At 26.7% G+C, this 19,853-nt stretch overlaps 1 protein-coding gene across 2 annotated transcripts; it reads left to right on the top strand.

Moving 5' to 3' along the window:
* Positions 1 to 3,756: 3,756 nt before the first annotated feature.
* Asta-r1 (allatostatin A receptor 1) lies at positions 3,757 to 18,670 on the top strand. Of its 2 annotated transcripts, none has more exons than XM_074242922.1 (5): positions 3,757 to 5,603; positions 7,456 to 7,585; positions 8,608 to 8,865; positions 8,961 to 9,206; positions 15,416 to 18,670. In XM_074242922.1, the coding sequence occupies exons 1-4, from the start codon at positions 5,179 to 5,181 to the stop codon at positions 9,204 to 9,206; spliced, it is 1,059 nt and encodes a 352-aa protein (XP_074099023.1). In that variant the 5' UTR covers positions 3,757 to 5,178; the 3' UTR covers positions 15,416 to 18,670. The 2 variants fall into 2 exon arrangements, with proteins under 2 accessions (XP_074099023.1, XP_074099022.1); XM_074242921.1 differs by having other exon boundaries at positions 8,590 to 8,865.
* Positions 18,671 to 19,853: the final 1,183 nt, after the last annotated feature.

The following is a 19,853-nucleotide window of genomic DNA, read 5'->3' as shown; positions in this document are numbered from 1 at the left end:
TCACCTGTAAATAAATTTGATAATTATTGAAATATGTTTAACTTATAAAAATTGGATCAATGGGAAAAGATAAACAAAATATTTGTAATGTAAAGATGCATATTTATTTTAACATAATAAAATATTCAATTATTGCTTGACAAAATTTTTCATCTTCCTAAAAGATGTATTATCTCAGTCACATACAATTACTTATTATACAAATGTCAGAAAATAAAATACATTATTTATATTATAATTGTAGATAAAATTGACAAGTATAAAAATGTAAAAATTACATTTTTTAAATAATATTATATTTAAAAAGAAAAATTGTTAAATTTACATGTACAGATACAAAAAATAAACTATTTAGTAACAGCAATAATTTTAATAAAAATTAATAAGTTAGTCGTTTTTTAGATTTCTCACTAAAAGCTTCAATAAATTTTCTTTTATCAGAATTGTCCAAATAATTAACAATTTTACGCATAATTTTTTCGGGAATATAATGAAAAAAGAATTTTTTACTAATTGCAATTTTCATACATTCATTGATAAGAAATCTACGTAACTCTGTATCCACGCGCACTTTTAACATCATAACAATAACTTTTCCATAATATCCCTCTTTATATTTGTTCATTATGCATTTATAAAAATTTTCAAACGATTCGATAAAACTTTCGTACTTAACAAATTTCGTCAAGCAAGATCTCATCAAAACTTGATAAACAGTTGATTTTTTATTTTCATACTTCAGAATGTCATTCTTCAACAGCTCTGATTTTCTTTCAAATATAGGAAAGCGATACATAAATAAATCATCAAGACAAGTGAAATATTTTTCATTTACAATTTCAAATAATTTTAATTCTTCAAAATTCACCGGAAGTGCACATGACAATCTCAGTTTAATATTTTCAAGGATAAATCTAATGGTGAATTGATCAGAATATCCCATAATTTCCGCATTAATAGATTTAACATTCACATCTCGTATGATCATCACAAATTCATTTTTTCTAGCGCGACACAAATAGTTCAATGGATGCGTAGCAGAATTTAGAAGCGTTGCGTAGTACAAAGGCCTTGCTATCGACAGTGTTTCTTGTCGCGGTAATAAATACTCAATCATATGACACTCGTGTTTATACGCTGCCATGTTAATCAGTAGGGAGGCCGGATTACCGTCGATTAACGTATTAATATTCGCGCCGGCGTCGACAAGAGTTTTTAAAATTTGGACCCTTTTTTGGCCCAACTTTACTTGATTAATCCTCGGCGAACGATGACACCGGCACGTGTTTTGATTGAAAAGATAATGCATTGCAGTGATACCACGAACGTCCCGACGATTTATCTCCGTTTTGCTCATCCTAGGCACCAACATGCTGATAATATCCAAGGAATGATTGTCAACAGCACACATCAATAACGATCTGTTGTCCGGACTTTTGATCTTCACATCAGCTCCTAAATTGATCAAAATCTTTGCCAACTCAACTCTGCCATGAAGCACAGCGAAAGTTAACAGCGTGATGCGGTTTCCAAATTCTCCTCGCCATTGCGTTTCTTTGTAGTAAGTATCAAAGATCACTTTTTCCACTTTTGTTTCCACGCTGATATCCCGGGTCATTAATAAATGTTCGACGATGCTGACTTTGTTGAAGAACATGGCCAAATCCAGAGACTGAAGACCTTTAAACAAAATTGATTTTTCGCGAAGAACTTGCTCTATTTTCACCAAATCATTTGACAGGATCGCGTGTTCTAGTTTTGGATGCAAATAGTGATATTTCTTGGTTAATAAATATTTAGAATAATTTTTTTTGCACATTTTTTGTTCGGTTGTTTAAAAAAAATCAAGAAATTCACTGGAAATAATAACTATCACTTTGAGGTTTATAAATGAATAATTGTGAACTCAAACGTTGATTTTTTTCCAAAAAATAAAAACGCGCGTCTTGGTACAATAAAATAATTTTTAAAGTTTACGATGAGCGTTATGAAAATCAATGTAAGTAAAACTTAGTTATTTTTGAAATTGCGACCTTACACTTGAGTGAGTACTTGTCGGATGCTTATGAAGATAAAATTTCTTGCTATTTATGGTAAAAATGATCGGAGGGATGGGTTGCTATAGGAAGAAAAAATTACTATAGAGCCTTTTAACTATCGTACAAGTACAATTCATTGCTCAAATGAATATTCAGGTATAAAATGGCACACATACTTAGGGATCCCAAGCATTTAGTGAAAATAATATGTCTTCTTTTAAGGTACTTAAAAACAGATTTAAACAATAAATTAAAATTAAACTGGGTCTTTTTTATTCTATAAATAGTATGCCAGCATACTAAATGGCTTGAAATTTTCTACCTGATTGATCCTTACTAGCCACTGCTGGGTTTTACCCCTGAATGTTACCCTAAAGTTTAAGATTCTCATTAACAATAGTTATTACTCCCACAAATTCAGTTCTCGCTAAAAATACATTATTTAAAATAAATTTACAATCTAACTCATTTGCTATACATTTACTATAATCCTCTTATATACTCGAATTTTTGTACAACTTACTTCTTCAAAATTAAGAAGCTTAACTATAATATCTTATAATTTGTAATTGATAATGAAAGTATTCCTGTACTTTAGATTAAAACATGGGCTTAAGTATGGAAACAAAATAATAATGCTTTGATGAAATTTTAGTAAATTAAGTAAATTATCAATTAAATAGCAAATATATTTATTTGTAAATATAAAAAATATAATTTTTTAAATTATTTCAAATTTATTCAATTAATGTTTACGCTTTACAATTTTCATTTTTTTGTATTTTCTGATTAAATTTCAAGAAATTGGTCATTCAATTCAAACAAATCGATTACTCAAATTAACCATCTGCTGATTATGATAAATTATATGTTACTGATTTCTGAACAGCAATGAAACTTTTATTAGTAAGTTTAAAGAACAGAAATTTCTGATAAAACTACTGACAGTAAATGAGAAATTTTCATCGGTAGATATTGTAGTAACGCTGAACATTTCCAGAAGCTTTGTAAAGCTTTAAAGTGTCATAAGAATAATAAAATATAGAAAATTTAATTTTTGACAAAATTTTAATTTTACAAATTTTATTTGGAAATATTATAAATTTATAAACTTTTAAATTTTAGCTAAATTCATATTAATTTAAGAATAAGTCCAGAAAAAAATCTCAGCAAGGAAAATTTAATCGAAAAAAAATTGGACCAAAAAAAATGCTTTTTTAGAATTATTTAACATCAAGTATAAATATAAAAAAGTATGATTTATATAAAATATAAATTCCATAAAAAATTTCTCTAAATAAATTTTTCTAATAATTTACATTGAATATTCTCAGCATGTATGTTATTAAATTATCCATCATTACACAACTGCATAATAGCGTTTTATTATAATTTTAATGACGGGATAATCGTACAAAAAATAATTGCCAATTAAGAACTCCTTTAAAAAAAAAGTTTAACATATTTAAAATCAAATATAAAAAGTATGTTTATTTAGGCTCTCGATGTTTCTCTACATGCCTCTTTTTCATCCATCTCTGCATAAGCTAATACTCGGGTTTGAAACTCAGGATGTGTTTGATCCCCGTGATCCATAAATGGTGTAGTATGAGAGCTATTACGACGGCGCGATCGTCGACACTCATTTAAAAGTCGGCGGCAGTTGTGGCCCGACTACTGAATCACTTCGTCCTGACGCGTCCTACCGTCAACTTACTTCACTTAATACCAAGGTATCAAAAACTACCTTCAGTAAAAAACACGACTAAGCACGTGACAATCAGTGTGACAATTTATGTTTTTATATCAGGCAGTGTCATAAAAATAATTTTTTTAGTTACTGAGTGTTTCAAATTTTTGATTTTTTATACGAAAAAAAAATTGTGTCTAATCAATAATTTTTTTTTTTTTTTATTAATTTCATACAAAACTTTAAAAAAAAAAAAAAAAAAAAAATGAAAAAAAGCATCGGAAAATTATGAAAAAATTATTTTTGAACTGTCAAAGAATTCAAGTGTATGTGAAAAGTTAATTTCAGAGAAAGTTCCGCTAAAAATGACAAAGCATGAGTATTTTAATAGAACCTCGTCTTTTTTCCAATTACTCAATAATTGAAGGGCAATAGGGTTACTAATCAGCGGTCACTTTGTTACCCTGAACAAAACCTTTGTAAACATGGATCCTGAAAAAGCGAAACAACATAAAAACAAAGAGTGTTTTCTAAAGACTTTGTTGTAAAAAATCTTTGTTCTTGATTAAAAGATACGGTTTTATTAATTAACTTTCATTAGAACAACAATAGAACTCTGAAAGCTTTGTATTTGTTTCATTTCCTCGTAAAGTGTAATCCAAATATCCTCACACGAAGCTTAAACAAAGTTTACCCGAAGGTAGTTTACCAAAGCTGTTTCGTATTTATTACTTGGAGATAAACTTTTCACCGATCAAGATCCTCGAGAATTAGCTGGACTGTTTAAATTTTAAAATAGTTTGTAGTTTATTAATAGTCCACCCACCTGTACCAATATCCAGCAAATAGATAGATAAAAAATCAATAACGAATTCTATTTTACGATTAATAAATTCGCAAAATTTTTTTTACTGACTAAATTTATATTTATAAAAATATTTTGTTTTATTTATATTCTTAAGTTAATCTTTGTTGATTTTGATTAACAATGCCTCGAATTTATACGCACCGGGAGGTATTTTATTTGGCAAGTCTTGTACGCTAAATAAAGATCTAAATCAATACAAATGATAATTTATCAGTGGAAAAAAAAAATTCGGAATGTTTGAATTGGACCCAAGGAAAACAACGAAAAATCCAAGGCAAATATTTATCACTCATGCTTTTATATCCATTGAAGTAATAAAATGAATATTTTTAAGTATTTAAAGTACATCGATGATAATAATTTATTTTTATCATTGTAAAGAAATATATGTGTCTAAAATTAAGAAGACATAATAATAATATTACTTGATAGTAAACAATCTTAAGAATGATACAATATTGTACTTAGAATTAAAGCTAATCCTAAAGCGGCAATATAAGTTACCGCTAAAGATTTACAAAGCAGCCCAACTTTTATTAATAAATTTTTAATACCGTGAAACAAAAGTAACGCTGGAAGAAATGGACGGTTTTTCAAATCAAAATAGTTCCCGGTGGTGGGATACGAGCATCAACACTACGAACTGTACATCGATGGATCTAAACTGTGATGAGTATCCTTCTACTGGAGAGCTTAATGAAAGCATGGTAAAAGTGGTTGTGCCTATATTTTTCGGGATTATTGGGTTACTGGGATTAGTAGGCAATTCACTGGTGGTAATTGTAGTCGCGTTGAACCCCGGAATGAGATCGACCACTAATATTTTAATCATCAATCTGGCTATTGCTGATTTGCTCTTTGTAATATTTTGTATACCATTTACTGCTACGGATTACATCCTTTTGTACTGGCCGTTTGGTGACACTTGGTGCAAAATTGTACAATATTTAATTATTGTCACTGTATGCGCTAGTGTCTACACTCTTGTTCTGATGAGCCTTGACAGGTGAGTTTTATTTTTGTGATTATAATTTTAAAAATCGGAAAATTTGAAAAAAAAAAAAAAAAAAAAAAAAACTTATCCAGGATTCGAATTTTTTTTTTTAAGTTTGTTAAAATAAAAAATTTTTTTTACGAAAAATTTTGCAGAAATTACAAAATTTTTTTTCGAGAAAAGAATCAAAAATTGGATGACTTCTAAAACGTTTTTATTAATTTTTTATGCTAAACAGTTTTCTTCAAGAAAATTTATTTTTTCTCAAGTTTCAACACCGGTTTATTAATTGTTAAATTAATTCATTAAATGTTTACAATTCATCAATACTTCTGACAGTTTTTCTTCTAACTTTACTCAAGGTATTAATAAAAAAAAAAAAAAAAAAAAAAAAAAAAAAATAAGGTATTATTTCTGTCATGTCAAAGTTGCGATCGTTTAAATATGCAGGATTACGCAAGCCCCAATGAAACTGATTTAGAAAACGAAAGATGTAGGGCTGCTGAGGGTTAAATTCATCGTGCGAGTGGTATATATATTCTACAAATTTTCACTTTGATTTTTATATTTTTCTTCTCTTACAATTCTAATTATAAAAAAAAAAAATTAGCATTGCTAGAAATTATGAGCATGACTTATACAAAAAAGTTTTAGTCATACATTTAACACCTCCCGAGGCTTTAATTAGCCTCTTGAATAAGTACTGCAAAATTATGTCTATTGTAATTTTCTTAATGGCTCATTATAACTTAAAGGGTCATTGTTATGTACGAATATAATTTAAAATGCAAAGAAGGATACTCTGCCGTAGAAGTTTCAACTGTAACAACTCTATATTTTTAGAACAAGTTTTTAATCCTGTTTTTTTAATCAATTTCTATAAAAATGAACTTTTGAATTGAATCCTGCGCTAAAAAAAAGCTAATTGATTTTTTTTTATTTATATATTTTTAAAAATATGTTTCAATACATTTTTTTTTTTTTTATAAAGTGAATATCGATATTTGTAATGAAGAACCATTTTTTTAAGTCAAGAAAATAAAATCCTTAACAAAAAAAAATTATTGTTAATTGAAAACAAAAAAAAATAGAGCTTTTTGATAAAAAATGTGATTGTAAATTAAAAAAAAAGTAAGCTTGATTCAAAACAAAAATTCTTGACCCAAAAAAATAATTTTGAAAAGTTTTATCGTCTTGATTTGAGTAAAAAAATTTTTTTCGATTTAAACAAATTTTGTTTAATTAAAGAATTTTCGACGACAAATTTTACAGTTAAAAAAATTTAATGCTAAATTAAAAAAATAAATACATAAATCATAATTAAATAACAGATTCAATTAACAATAAATCTAAATTTAAGCGTAATAACTAAAAAAAAAAAAAAAAAAAAAAATTCCCTCGGATTTCTTCGGAAGAAAAATAACTTGAAATTCCATAAGATTGAATTTGATCGTTTTAATGAGATATTTATTTATAGAGTGATATTGGAAGCCATGTATAATATTACATACATTTATTATCTTACCCTAATATAAATTATCATGATTCTTTCATGGACGTAAATAATCACCTCGAGCTATCCTCGTAATACGATGTTTATTCAATCTTACCGAGCGTACCATCTGTTGTCTGTAAACACAAAAAAATCAATAGCACATAATCTTGATAATAGTAACTGTAAAATTGTTTTATCCTTATCTCTGGTAAAGCTTCACGTGTGAACGATTAAACTTAAACAATTGGGGAGTAACTTAATACCCACTTGCCCTAAGAGTACCCTTGATATAAGTTGCGTATATATAAGTTGTCAGAAAAGGTATTATCAAGTATAATAATAACAAAGAAACTTTTTGTTTTATGCAAGGTACTTGGCAGTCGTACATCCAATAGCCTCCATGACTGTGAGAACAGAAAACCACGCTTTCCTGGCGACTTGTTTTGCGTGGTTAATTATTCTAACAGCGTCTATTCCCGTGCTTATTATCCACGGTGAGGTGAGTCATTCTTTTTTATTCCTACCAAGAACTTCTGGGCATAGATTCATCTTTAATCCGTACTGTATTTATTACATCAAGCGAAGCTTTATTGTGAGCTGAGTATTCACGTAATTGTAGGGAGAAAGACTTTTTTATGTAAATTATTCAGAATTTAGTTTTGATACATGCTGAAGTAAATAGTCACAATGCAAATCAGTGAAACTAACTAATTTTTTGAGATTTAATTCTAAGATTGATTCTTATTGCAAAAGTTTTGTTATTTTTTTTAAGAAAGAAGAAGGTGGGATCAAACTAAAGATTAGACTTTTGTAATTGTTTTATAAATGAGACGATAGAATTTATATGATTAAGTTGATGGAGAAGTCACAATACCCCCATGAAATTTTACCCCCATGAAACTTTACTGGATTAAAAAATGTTTCATCATAATTTAAGAAAATGGCACTCTTAAAAATGATTTTCTTGATTTAAGAATTTTTCTCTTGTGAAAATCGAGTGAATTTTTTTTTTTAGAGCAACTTTTGCTCGATTTTTTGTATTGTTTTCATTATAATTTAAATAGATTAAAAACATATGTGCAAAAATATTTTTCAAATTCTATAAAAAATATAGTTATGGAACTATTATATAATTTTTAATAAATTTCTTAATATTTCTATACATGTATTTTAATTATAGTTAAAATTTATAAAATATTCACGAAAGCCAGCCAAAAGTTAGCTATTAAAAATATATTTTTATACGTATATTATTTATTTTTATATATTACTTATTTTTAAACGAATTTTTTTAACAGAAGTCGATACAATGCTCAATATTGAATCAAAACTAAATTCTAAATAATTTACATTAAAAAAGTCCTTCTTTCTACAATTAAAATAATTAATCATACTATCAATACTCCAAACAGAATATTATTCATTATAAAAAATAAAAATATCTCCAGAAGTTCTCAAAATTACGTGAAAAGGTTCAAGGAACTCGGTAGTTAATTTCTGCAGATTTATCCGTCATTACAGCGACCAAGTAGTAGTCCTAGACCAAACCAAATGATGTGTCGAATTCGCCTCGACGATCGAGTGGTTTTTCAAGTAACATTTTTTTTATTGAGCTACGTGATCCCTTTAACGCTCATATGTGGTCTCTACATATGCATGCTCATAAGACTGTGGCGGGGCGCACGTACCAGTGCTGAAAGTCGCCGGGGTAGAAGGAGAATAACTCGGCTTGTAATTGTCGTAGTTGGAGTTTTCGCCTTTTGTTGGTGTCCTCTTCAGGTCGGTTCTAATTTTTATTTTATAAATTTTTCCATGCACAAAAATAACATGTAAAATTTAATTGAATTGAATCCCTTTTATTTAATTTGTTGCAGTTGATATTAGTGGCAAAATCACTAGACTTTTATCCGCTGTCAACTGCGTCAGTGATGTTCCAAATCGCTAGTCACGTGTTGGCGTACATGAATAGCTGCGTCAATCCCATTCTGTATGCTTTTCTGAGTGAAAACTTTCGCAAAGCCTTTAGGAAAATAATTTACTGTAGACCAAGATATAATCCTCAAGGAATTGGACCTCCTACGAAGACTACCAGAGCTGCTAGTAGTGGTGACATACTTTAGGTATGCTATTTTTATAAGTTAGCAATTATTATTGAATTTTTATTTTTATGGAAAATCTTTATTTTTTTAAAAACAATTTTTCATTTCATTTTTTGTCCTCGAAAAACTTTTAAGCTTTGCTAATTTTTTAAAGTATAAATTCCCGTACCTCTATTTATTTGAAGAAAAAAAAAAAAAAAAGGAAACTATCACCACTGTCGAGCCAACTTAGTAAAATATTTTTAAGCGAATCCATAAAATATAAAAAATTTCACTATTTCACGAGACTTTTGCTCGTAAAACACTCCCGACCTTGTAGGGTATTAATATTTAAAAAAAAATTTATTATTTCTAGTTCAAGTACTTTTTTTTTTTTTTTTACGGGGTGAAAAAATTTAAAATAATAAAACAAGAAGGTTCATCGACTTAACTTAATAACTTAATTTTTTTTTTTTAGTAATTAATTTATAGGGATTTTGTTAATTGTTTTTGCTCGTTAAAATTTGAGGAGCTTGATTTAAAATGCAAGTATCAGGAACTGAAATATCTATTGTAGTTCATAAGCAAGCGTAAATTAAGAGTAATATATCGGTATGCTTTTCTCTGATCACCAAAATGGCAGATAGAAGGGATAGGAGGGTCGAAATAAGAAATTACTTGGTTCGTATATATTGTAATCGTCTGATTGAAGAGTATAGTCTGAGTGGCATTGTTACGAAATTTTATGGTATATAGAGGTAGGGAAAAAAGGGAAATAATAAAGGAAAAACGTGTTGGTTTATAAATAGTCTCAACGTTTTTTTATTTTTCTTTTTTTATCATCACGGAAATGTATTGCGATCAATACTTTGAAAGTAAATTAATTTTCGTAATACTAACTGCAATAAAAGAGGAAAACATCAACTGCGTTTTATTACGTAATTTAGTTTATTTTTAGCATATAAGTCATTATTTGGTAAATTCTCGTACACTTAACTCAAGAAGATGAGTGCTCACATAAATATCTTATGATAATTGTTAAACTTTTCTCGTTATACTTTTTTACCTCACGTACATCAGTATCTGTGTTTAAATAAAATAAATCCTCCCATCTTTATAAAATAAAAAAAAAAAAATTATTTTTTTTATTGAAATTTTTTTTTTGTAGCGAAATTGAGATCAGAAGTTACTAATCAGTTTTTTGTACTAAAATTGCAAGCTGAAGATTATCTCAACTCGTATTTTATGTTCTCAATTGAAAAAACTAATTGCTTTGATCTATGACGATTAACGAGAAAAAAATAATTTTTGATTACCAAATATGTGCGTTGCATTGTTCAATTGATTGATTGAAAAATAATTGGTGCGGATTTTACTATCAAAATTTTTGTTAATCCGGAAATAATGAGTTACGCTCTTTTTCTTCTTTCATATCACGCGTAGAATGTTTTCAATTCTCTGATATGAAAAATTTTACAAGGACACCAATTGACTTTTAATACTTTGCTTGATTGAAATATTTATTTTAGTAAAACGATTCAATTATTTGTTGTTTTTTTCATTCAATTAGTTCTTGTGGAATTTGTAATAATGTTAAGCTGAGCTTTTGAAATTTCTTTAAATTAATTAAGTTTGGGTCAAAGGGTATTAAATTTGTTATGTAGTGTCCTACAGTTATAGAGAGAAACTCCTTCAAGCACTCTCTTTGAGAGAAACTATCTATTTCATCCGTTGGATTTAAATGTTACCATTGATTGCATCAAAGACTATTGTTCTCAGTAATAACTTTTTCTTTAATGTGAAAACTTGTTTCATGTCAATGTTTGCAATTATATGGACATTGCGTTGATTGATATTTTTTTTTTTTTTTATTTGAAAAGTCTTTCACAGGAATTTCAGACAGTAAAAAAAATTTTGGAAGAATTACGACATTGTTTAAAAAATTAAATTTCAAATTCAAAATTATAATTTTAAATGAATAATTATTTTATTTAATTTAAAAAATATTTTTAAAAATTGCATTTATAATTTTTATAAATTTATTTATATATAATTTTTTTAAATAATTAAATAATTAAAAAGAAATCATAAAAAATTTTATTTTTTTGATAAAATAAATTAACATTGCTTAAAAAATAATAATCAATTACTGTTCGCCGAACAATAGCTGATATATAAAATATATTTTGTATAACATAATTATATTATTCATTTTTGCAACGCTTGCACACAATATACAGAAGTAATTAAATGAACTTTTTGAATGCTGGTATATTGTATTTTTCTAAATTAAATATCAAAGTGCACTTCATTATTTAATTGCTCAATTAATAATTAATTTTCATAACATAAAAATAAATATTAAATTAAGTTAGAGAGCCCCGGAAAATGAAACAAAAGTACAATTAATAAAAGACGAACTCTAAGAAAATATTTACGATTAATTAAAATGAACAATTACCATGTAAAATTTTCAACTTTTTTTTTCAACACAAAAAAATTTTTCCTTGGATCCAAAAAAAAGTACTAAAAAAATTATAACTGACTGAAAATCGATTTATTGAGATCGGAAAAACTTTTATAATAAATAAATTTACCGAACGCGATTATTGTTTACTCGGTAAGAGGGTTACTGAGCATAAATAATTAATACAAAGAAACGAATGACGATGACTAGACAATGTTGTACTAGGACCATACTACTCCGGGTCTCCTCGAAGGGTCCTGGAGTAAAGAAAGAGGTCTCGGGTTTGAAGATATTCGCTTACATTAGAGAGTCTGAAAATATTAAAGGTATGCTTCATATTTTCCGATGTACTCCACTTTGCTGGGGAACCTTCTCTACAAAAAACATTAATAAAACATAATGCGATACAATGATAAATACTTTTTTCAAGTTGTAAGGAAGATAGTGAGCGTAAAAGGAATAATACATCAATCAGTTTGATACTCATGAAAGATATGGGGAGCCTAGAGTTTGTCAAATAAAACGAAATTTCTTCGAGACAATGTTAAGAAAAGAATTATATATGTTTTACGGTAAACTACACTCGATATCATATTACATGTCCTTTTTTTATGATCGAATTCTATTCGACTTTATTTATTTCAAGATATTATCTTTGATTAGTTTTCCATTTTTATTTTGACCTTAACGATAATATGATATTGCAAAATTTAAGCTTGTTCTTCCGTTATGTTATGTCACATATCATACTGTCACAACAAAGTAAATATATTTTATCAATTTAAGGCTTTTAACGCAACCATGTATCTCAAATTTTTATCGTTAAAAATTTCAACCCAAAAAGATGAACATTATCTGAAAATAAAAATTGATAATTAATTATAAATGCGTTATTAAAATTAATTATAAATATTATGAAAATGTGTGTTTAACAAGATAAAACTGTTTTTCGCTCAAAAAATTTTGTTTCGCTGAAATGATTATTATTATCATCATTATAAATATTTTTTCAAAGTTTTTTGAATTTCTTGCAAGTTGCCTTAAAATTTTTTATTTTTGAGATACGAGGTCTTGTGAGAAAATAATTAGATGAGTTACTTTAAAATATTTTCAATTAATATCGAATCTGTATTTCTAGATACATAATTAAGAAATGACCTTGTATCTTCTGAACTATTGACATTTTTAAAGAAATAAGCTCATCCCGACATTACACTCATCAAAACCTTTTATTAGAATACCCACTTCAATTTTTCATATATTTATATATATTATAAATATGTATATATGAAAAATATATCAAAAATGCATGTGGGTACTCAAATGAAAGCTCTTGATGAGCGCAACATCGGGATAAGCTTATATCTTCAAAATCGTCAATAGTTAAAAAATTACAATGAAATTTGACAAAAGTCATTATTTAATAAAGCAAAATTTTATTTATTTATAGTTCACAAGTCACACCAGTCACATAGTGACTACAAAGTTGCTAGTTTTGATTATTCTTCAATATCTTTTAAAAAAAATTCCACCATAATCATATAATTTTAATAATTACAAAGGCACCAAAAATAGTCGAAGAATTGAGTTATAACTCCGAGTTACGTCAGAGTACCTTCTAAATACAAAACCATGTTTTGCTTCATACCTCAGTTTTATTTATTTTACTTAAATTTTACTCGAAGCTATTTCGAGGTAAAGTCAACACGATAAATTTGAATTACATTTAAATGCATAAAGTTCATTAATTATTTTTTATTTCACTTTAAAATACAATAAAATACGCTTCGAGCAAGTACCTAATAAAGATCAAACTTGTCAAATAAAAAAGCAATATAAAACATAGACTTATTCGAATCCTACACAATTGTAATCATTAACATTTATATTGTTTGGATTTAAGTTTTAAAATTTTTCTATCCAAACATTATTTTTTTTTTTAACACAACTAAGAGAATAAAATATCTACTTATTACTTTCTGATTAATGTCATTCCGCTTTCAAATCAGTTGATGTATTTTAGCATAAACAACACTTTTATTAGAGTAGCAAATCATCTTGTGGGGACAAACCCTTTGCTGTCATCACAGAGACAGAAAACAAGACAAATGTTTTATCATTTGTTCGCTGTATTATATTTGAAAGTAAAAAAATTTTTTCACATATTCAGATGACAATTAATTTTTCTTAATAAACAAAAATGATGGAGCGTAATTTATTGCTCTTGAACCAAAAGTTGTGAAATAATAAAAATATAATGATAATAAAGTATTATGTTGAGCACAAAATTATCAACGCTTCAACTTTCATTCTCTAGCTTACGAGATTCCGTTTGGTAAAGCCAAGTTGGATATTTTACGCGAATATCTAGATGGAAAACGACAGACGTAATCTTTTAGGATTGGTTTTTTACTTCTGCTCGTTTAACGCCGCTTTCCTTTTAGCTTGTTAGCTGCATCAAAGTTACAAATAGTAAAAGCATGTATGGATAACCCAGTAAAATGTAAAATGGGATACCATTTCAAAAGTAGAAGTTTCTAATGCTCTGATGATGATATCATTAGAATTTACTCATTGCATTTATAGATAAAGGGATAAAATAAATTTAACGTAATAAACAAAGCAGTGACTTAAAAATGTTTTTCCAAATTTAGAAAAATTCATCGTAGATAAAAAAAAATATTTTTGACTTATTTGAGTATTTTTAGCAATAATTTTCGCCAATGATTCAACACAAGTTTATATTTTTTTACTAAAAAGTGAAAAATAAATTTAAAGTTTTAAATTCTTCTTTTAATAAAAAAAAAAATTTTTCAATTAAAAAATATTAATAAAACACAAAAAATTAGTTGCAATTATAAATTGTGTTGTAAAAAATTCATTATAAATTAATTTACCGTCAAAAATGATACGCTTGCTGATATAATAATGCAAATTTCCGACTCGATATCTGTTTGAAAAATTATTACCAACCCATGAAATTGAGCGGATACAAAATTGTAATCGTATGTAAAAAGTACAGCTTACAAAAAATGAATTTCATACTATCTACTTTATTGATTAAAATTCGTTTTCATCATTGTTGTTATTCTGCCATTGATCACTTTTAGCAAAATTGGCTGTTGATATTCTGGATGAACAATTGGATATTGACGGTATGATTTTCAATATCCAGCATTGATTTATAGTCATAGTAATACCGCGCACAGAAACAGCTTGTATAAAATTAAATGTAGTACCATGATATATGATATATTCTATAGCCATATGCCATATTGTACGCGTAATTAAGTTTTTAAAATAAAAAAAAAAAAATTTCATTTCAACAATTCGCCCTTTGTTAAGTTTTACAAAGCTTTAACAGAAGAATATGATGCACTAAAATATCTTAAAAAATTATTTAGCAATTCAAAACTTATCGTTGGCCTCTTCACTATTTATTGGCTTTTAAAAAACCCCAAGCTATGAATAATCGATGAAGGATTCAAACAACGAATAAAATTTATAAAAGTTGACTCTGCTATAAAAGTGTGACAGAATTTACAATTTTATTTAATTTAGCTCTTCTTTTCCGTTATCTTTGGTAAATTCGACCTACGAAGAAAAACTTATTTAAAAAAGAGTATAGATCAATAGATACGTACGTGACTAGAAGGAAAATCTAAGAAAACTCAAAAATAAATAAAGAATATTGAAGAAGCGAATATTTGCAAAGCAGATAAACTTTTTTCTTTATTTTCAGTAAATATATACTTAACCTTTTTTTTTCTTCTTTTCATTTCAGATAAATGGAACGCTTTCAGTGAAATAAATAATTTTTTGCTAATTTCTATTTCAATATATTTTTTTTTATTCAAAAAATTTTTTAAAAATAAATAAAAATGTATTCTTCCTTAATCATTAAATTTTATTTTTATTTTATAAATTTATTTCTACAAATTATTGCCAAAAATAAAAAAATTAAATATTACAATTTATTAAGCTCGCAAAATTTAAAATTTGTCCAAAATTTATTACTATCTCTCACCAATATTTACTAATTAATTTAATTTAAGTTAATAAAGTCTCCTAGTATTTCCAGTTAATAAAAATAATTAAAACCCAAAAACAAATAATTCCCTCCGTCCAACCAAAAAAATTATTACCTCCGATATTAATATTTTCTCGCACTAATATATCTTCTTTATTCGGGCTTTGGTCTTGAAACAGGATCTTAACATTCGTTACCTTTTTAATAACTACCCAGTTGCGGGTACGGTTGCGGCCGACTTACTTATTGTACTTAATTTGCCCTAGCTACGTTAGGGTTCGAACCCACGCTTGGACTCCAGTTCGAGAAGTAAAGCGTAGATCTTACTCTTACGCTTTAGATCCAACCGCTCGCTCGTGAAAATTTATTTTCTCAGATGAAAAAAGATAATTTAAATTAATATTATTATTTACGCCAGAATAAATTAAAAATAAATATCAATTACTTCGTGTTAATAATTAAACTACACACTATTGCATTCGCCTCAATCAAAATGGAATATGTACAGAGACGGATGAAGAAATTACAACAGTATTATTTATACCGATTACACATTATCATGCATGAGCATTTCAGCGTTAATATTATTCCAAAGTCCTTTTCTCTCAAGCAATTAACATATATATATGAAAATTGATTATCGAAAGTAAAATATCGATAGGACATATTCCTCTGTATGTGTTTATAGACAAGATAACGTGATAGCACGTTCCCCAATTCTGTAGAACCATCTCGAGCAATTTGTTCACTTGACGTGCTTTAATCATGCTGGACAACTCCCATTAATAATGCTTCCTATCAAGTCTTGGATACCCGAACTTTTTAATTTCGTAACACGGTCCATATTTATTATTTATTATGGTTTATGTTTAACGACCCCGTACAAAGGTAATATTACTTTAAAACTTTTATAAACTCACTGAATAACGTATCAATATTTTAACTTTTTTTTTTCCTTATTTTATTTTATTTTATTATTCTTTTTTTTCAACTTACTTTTTCCCTTTTTTTTTTTTTTTACCGCAATAAATCGGCGCAATCAGATAGGTAGGGAGCAGTGTTGCCAAGGGATTTATTTTCCTACGATATCAGTACAGTGAATGTAGAGAGAAAAGTTAAGTGGAATAAAGAGTAAAACGCAAAAAAATTAAATAATATAAAATAGAAAGTAGAAAAGTAATTTACTTTTTATTTTACGCATAATATTATTTCCCGATAAATTTTTTTTCCTCAAATTTTTACGTACATGTTGATAAGACGATTAAATATATTTTACCCATAAAGTTTTTTTTAAGAGCAAATAAAATTTAACCTTTTTTTTTTTTTTGAATCATTGATTTTTTTTTTTTTAAGAAATTTTAATTTACTTTAAAAGCTCCGAGGTATAAAGTGTCAATGAATATTTTTATCAACTTTAAAAGTTAGGACTCAATTTTTTTAAAATAAATTTTTTTTTTTTTTAAATTGATAAAGAAAAAAATGCAGATTTTACTAGAATGAAGACGTGATAAAGAAATTCCCCAGTGGGCTTACTTTAAATAGGTTTTTTACGCTACACAGAAAAAGTTCTCAAGTCAATAGCTTCTTTGAGACTTACATAAGGCCTTAAGCTGCGTATAAAGTTCATAGGAAGTGCAAGTCAGAGAATCGTTGCAATAAAAGATTTCACATTTATAGTCTTTGAGATTACGAGGATTTCACACCCTTGTAAAAGTACTACATCGTTGTTTGAAATACTTGCTTGATTTAGTTATAAATCAATGAAAAGTAGTTATTACTCTCATTCCTCATCTCCTAATTTATTTCTAGTTCAAATGATTGTTATCTTATCATTTACGATGAAGATGACGGTTTAATTGATGACTAATTATAAAATGAAGGCTTACGCAGGTGATTATCAGGCGTTAATTCTGGTTTACGGTCTCCTTGATATTGGTATGAAACCTTCCGTATTGCCGGTCGTATCAAATATCCTCGGGCTATTATCATCTTCTACGCTCAACAATGAAATTGCGTTTCCATCCGTTCACATTTATGTTTCATCTTGAAAAACCCTTGTGCTTTATTTTTATTTGGAAAAATAATTATTTTTATTTATTTTATCGTTCAAAAAATTAGTAAATTTTATTTTTCGTCTTTAAGAAAATTTATATATATTTAACAATAATAAAAATAAAAAAAAATCATTGATTAAGTAAGAGTACATTTTTTTGTTTATAATTTAAGTCTCTATTTATATTTTTTAATATTTAAATATTATGCAATGCCACCGAAAATGCGAATGTCAATTAATGTATAATCTAGAGTAATTAAAATGTAAATAGAAAAAAATATCTATAAAAAAAAAGTAATTATATAGTATCCATAATTAAAAAAATATATATAATGTTATGTTACATATATAAATTATTATTAACGTTAGTAAATAAATGTAAATTGTACTAGGAATAATTGTTATTATATTATTAAAAAATTCAGTATAAATTTTAAAATATAATGAATGTTATTAGGTGTTAAAAATATTTGAAATAAGAAGATAGATGGATGATGAGTGAATTTGTGAATATTATAACAAAAATTTATGGCAGAATAATTTACCTAAGAAAATAGAATAGAAAATATCGAATCAGCGGATGACGGCTCACGAGCCCCGGCCTCTTCCGCTCGACTGTCGATAGAAAATTCAATGTCAGTTATAAAAAGGTTAATCTTTCCAACGTATTTTTTTTATTTTATACTAAAATTACTTAACGTTCTTGTAGTCATGTGGAAAATTTAGGGGAGATATTTAACAAGATAGACTTTGAGTGGGTTGAACCATTTGCGTACTTCACGAATTCTACTAATGTAATAATGCTGAGGAAATTCCAATTCAATTACTTTGTTAACGAATGCTTGAGTTTAAAATATTTTTAAAAAGATTTTAATTTGTAAAAATTTTAATCGATGTATTTATAAGTAAATTTTCAAGACATGATTAATTTAAATTAAAAAAAAAAAAAAATATGTGTGAAGCGAAAATAATCAACAGTTTAAAATTCTAATCAAATGTTTAATAAAAAGTTCTTTGCTGAATATTTCTTTCGATAAAAAATAAAATAACTCACCGATACATCAGATGGATAAATAAAATTTAGCATGTTGTCTGAAATTCGAAAATCCGTATTTTATTCATTGTTCAATAATCAAGTGTCCTGTAGAATAATTTTGCTATCGGAAATAAAATCAAGGTTTGATTAAGATAAACTTATTTTTAACCGATCGTAGAAAATTATGAAATAAAAACACAAGTACATATCTATGCTAATTATTCGTGAAATAAATTTTTTTTTGTAATTCCAGTTCAATAAACAAATTATTATAAATATTGGTCGCAAACATTTTTAAAATAAAGTAAAAATATTCATGCTCTTTTATAATATATTCTATTAAATTTTATAATTTCACGGGAATAAAAATGAACTTTACTTGTTAATATGCATCGACCAAAAAAATTAATTTAAATTTACTAATTGTTTTTAATGTAAAAAAATGTATATTTAGTTATTAGTTATTAGTATTAATTTTTTCTAATTATAAAAACGAATGAAATTGTATATATATATAGTGGAAAAATAAAATAGTTACTCAATACAATTGTTTGCAAATTAATTTCATATCATTGCGTAATTTTATTTTTATTTTATTTTCTTCACTCAATTTACATAAGCTTTTATTTTTATTTTTTTCTTTTTTAATAATTCTTTTGTGAAATATTATTGCGACAATATTTAAATTATATGTTCTAGTCAATAAAATTGCAGTTGACTCTTACAATACATTTGCTGGTCTGGACATTTTCCCTGGGATTTAAAAGAAAGAAGTAAGGAAAAACTTTATAGCCAGCATAAAATGAAATGGAGCTGACTGACTATTATAATATTGATGACTTTATGTCGTTTTTTCTATTTGTAAGTTTTTTTTTTTTTAGATCCGTGCAATTGCACTTTTTTATCATAGAAATTACCATATTTATAAATCGAGAGTATAAATTATGTATTCTCCAATATAAAATTGAAACAATATTGTTCATTACAAGTTTCAAGTTATAACTAAAAGTTTATTAACTTGTTTTCATTGAATATTATAATTATAATATAATCTAACTTTGAGAATATTAATTAACCTGTTAGCAAATAGAATGAATACCTAG

Source organism: Cotesia typhae, unplaced genomic scaffold, assembly GCF_013202065.1.
Source record: "Cotesia typhae breed Kobodo isofemale line unplaced genomic scaffold, CoteBio_Ctyphae contig_4, whole genome shotgun sequence".
Lineage (NCBI taxonomy): Eukaryota > Metazoa > Arthropoda > Insecta > Hymenoptera > Braconidae > Cotesia > Cotesia typhae.
Note: the sequence above shows the minus strand (reverse complement) of the source record. Positions and strands in the feature narration are given on the sequence as shown.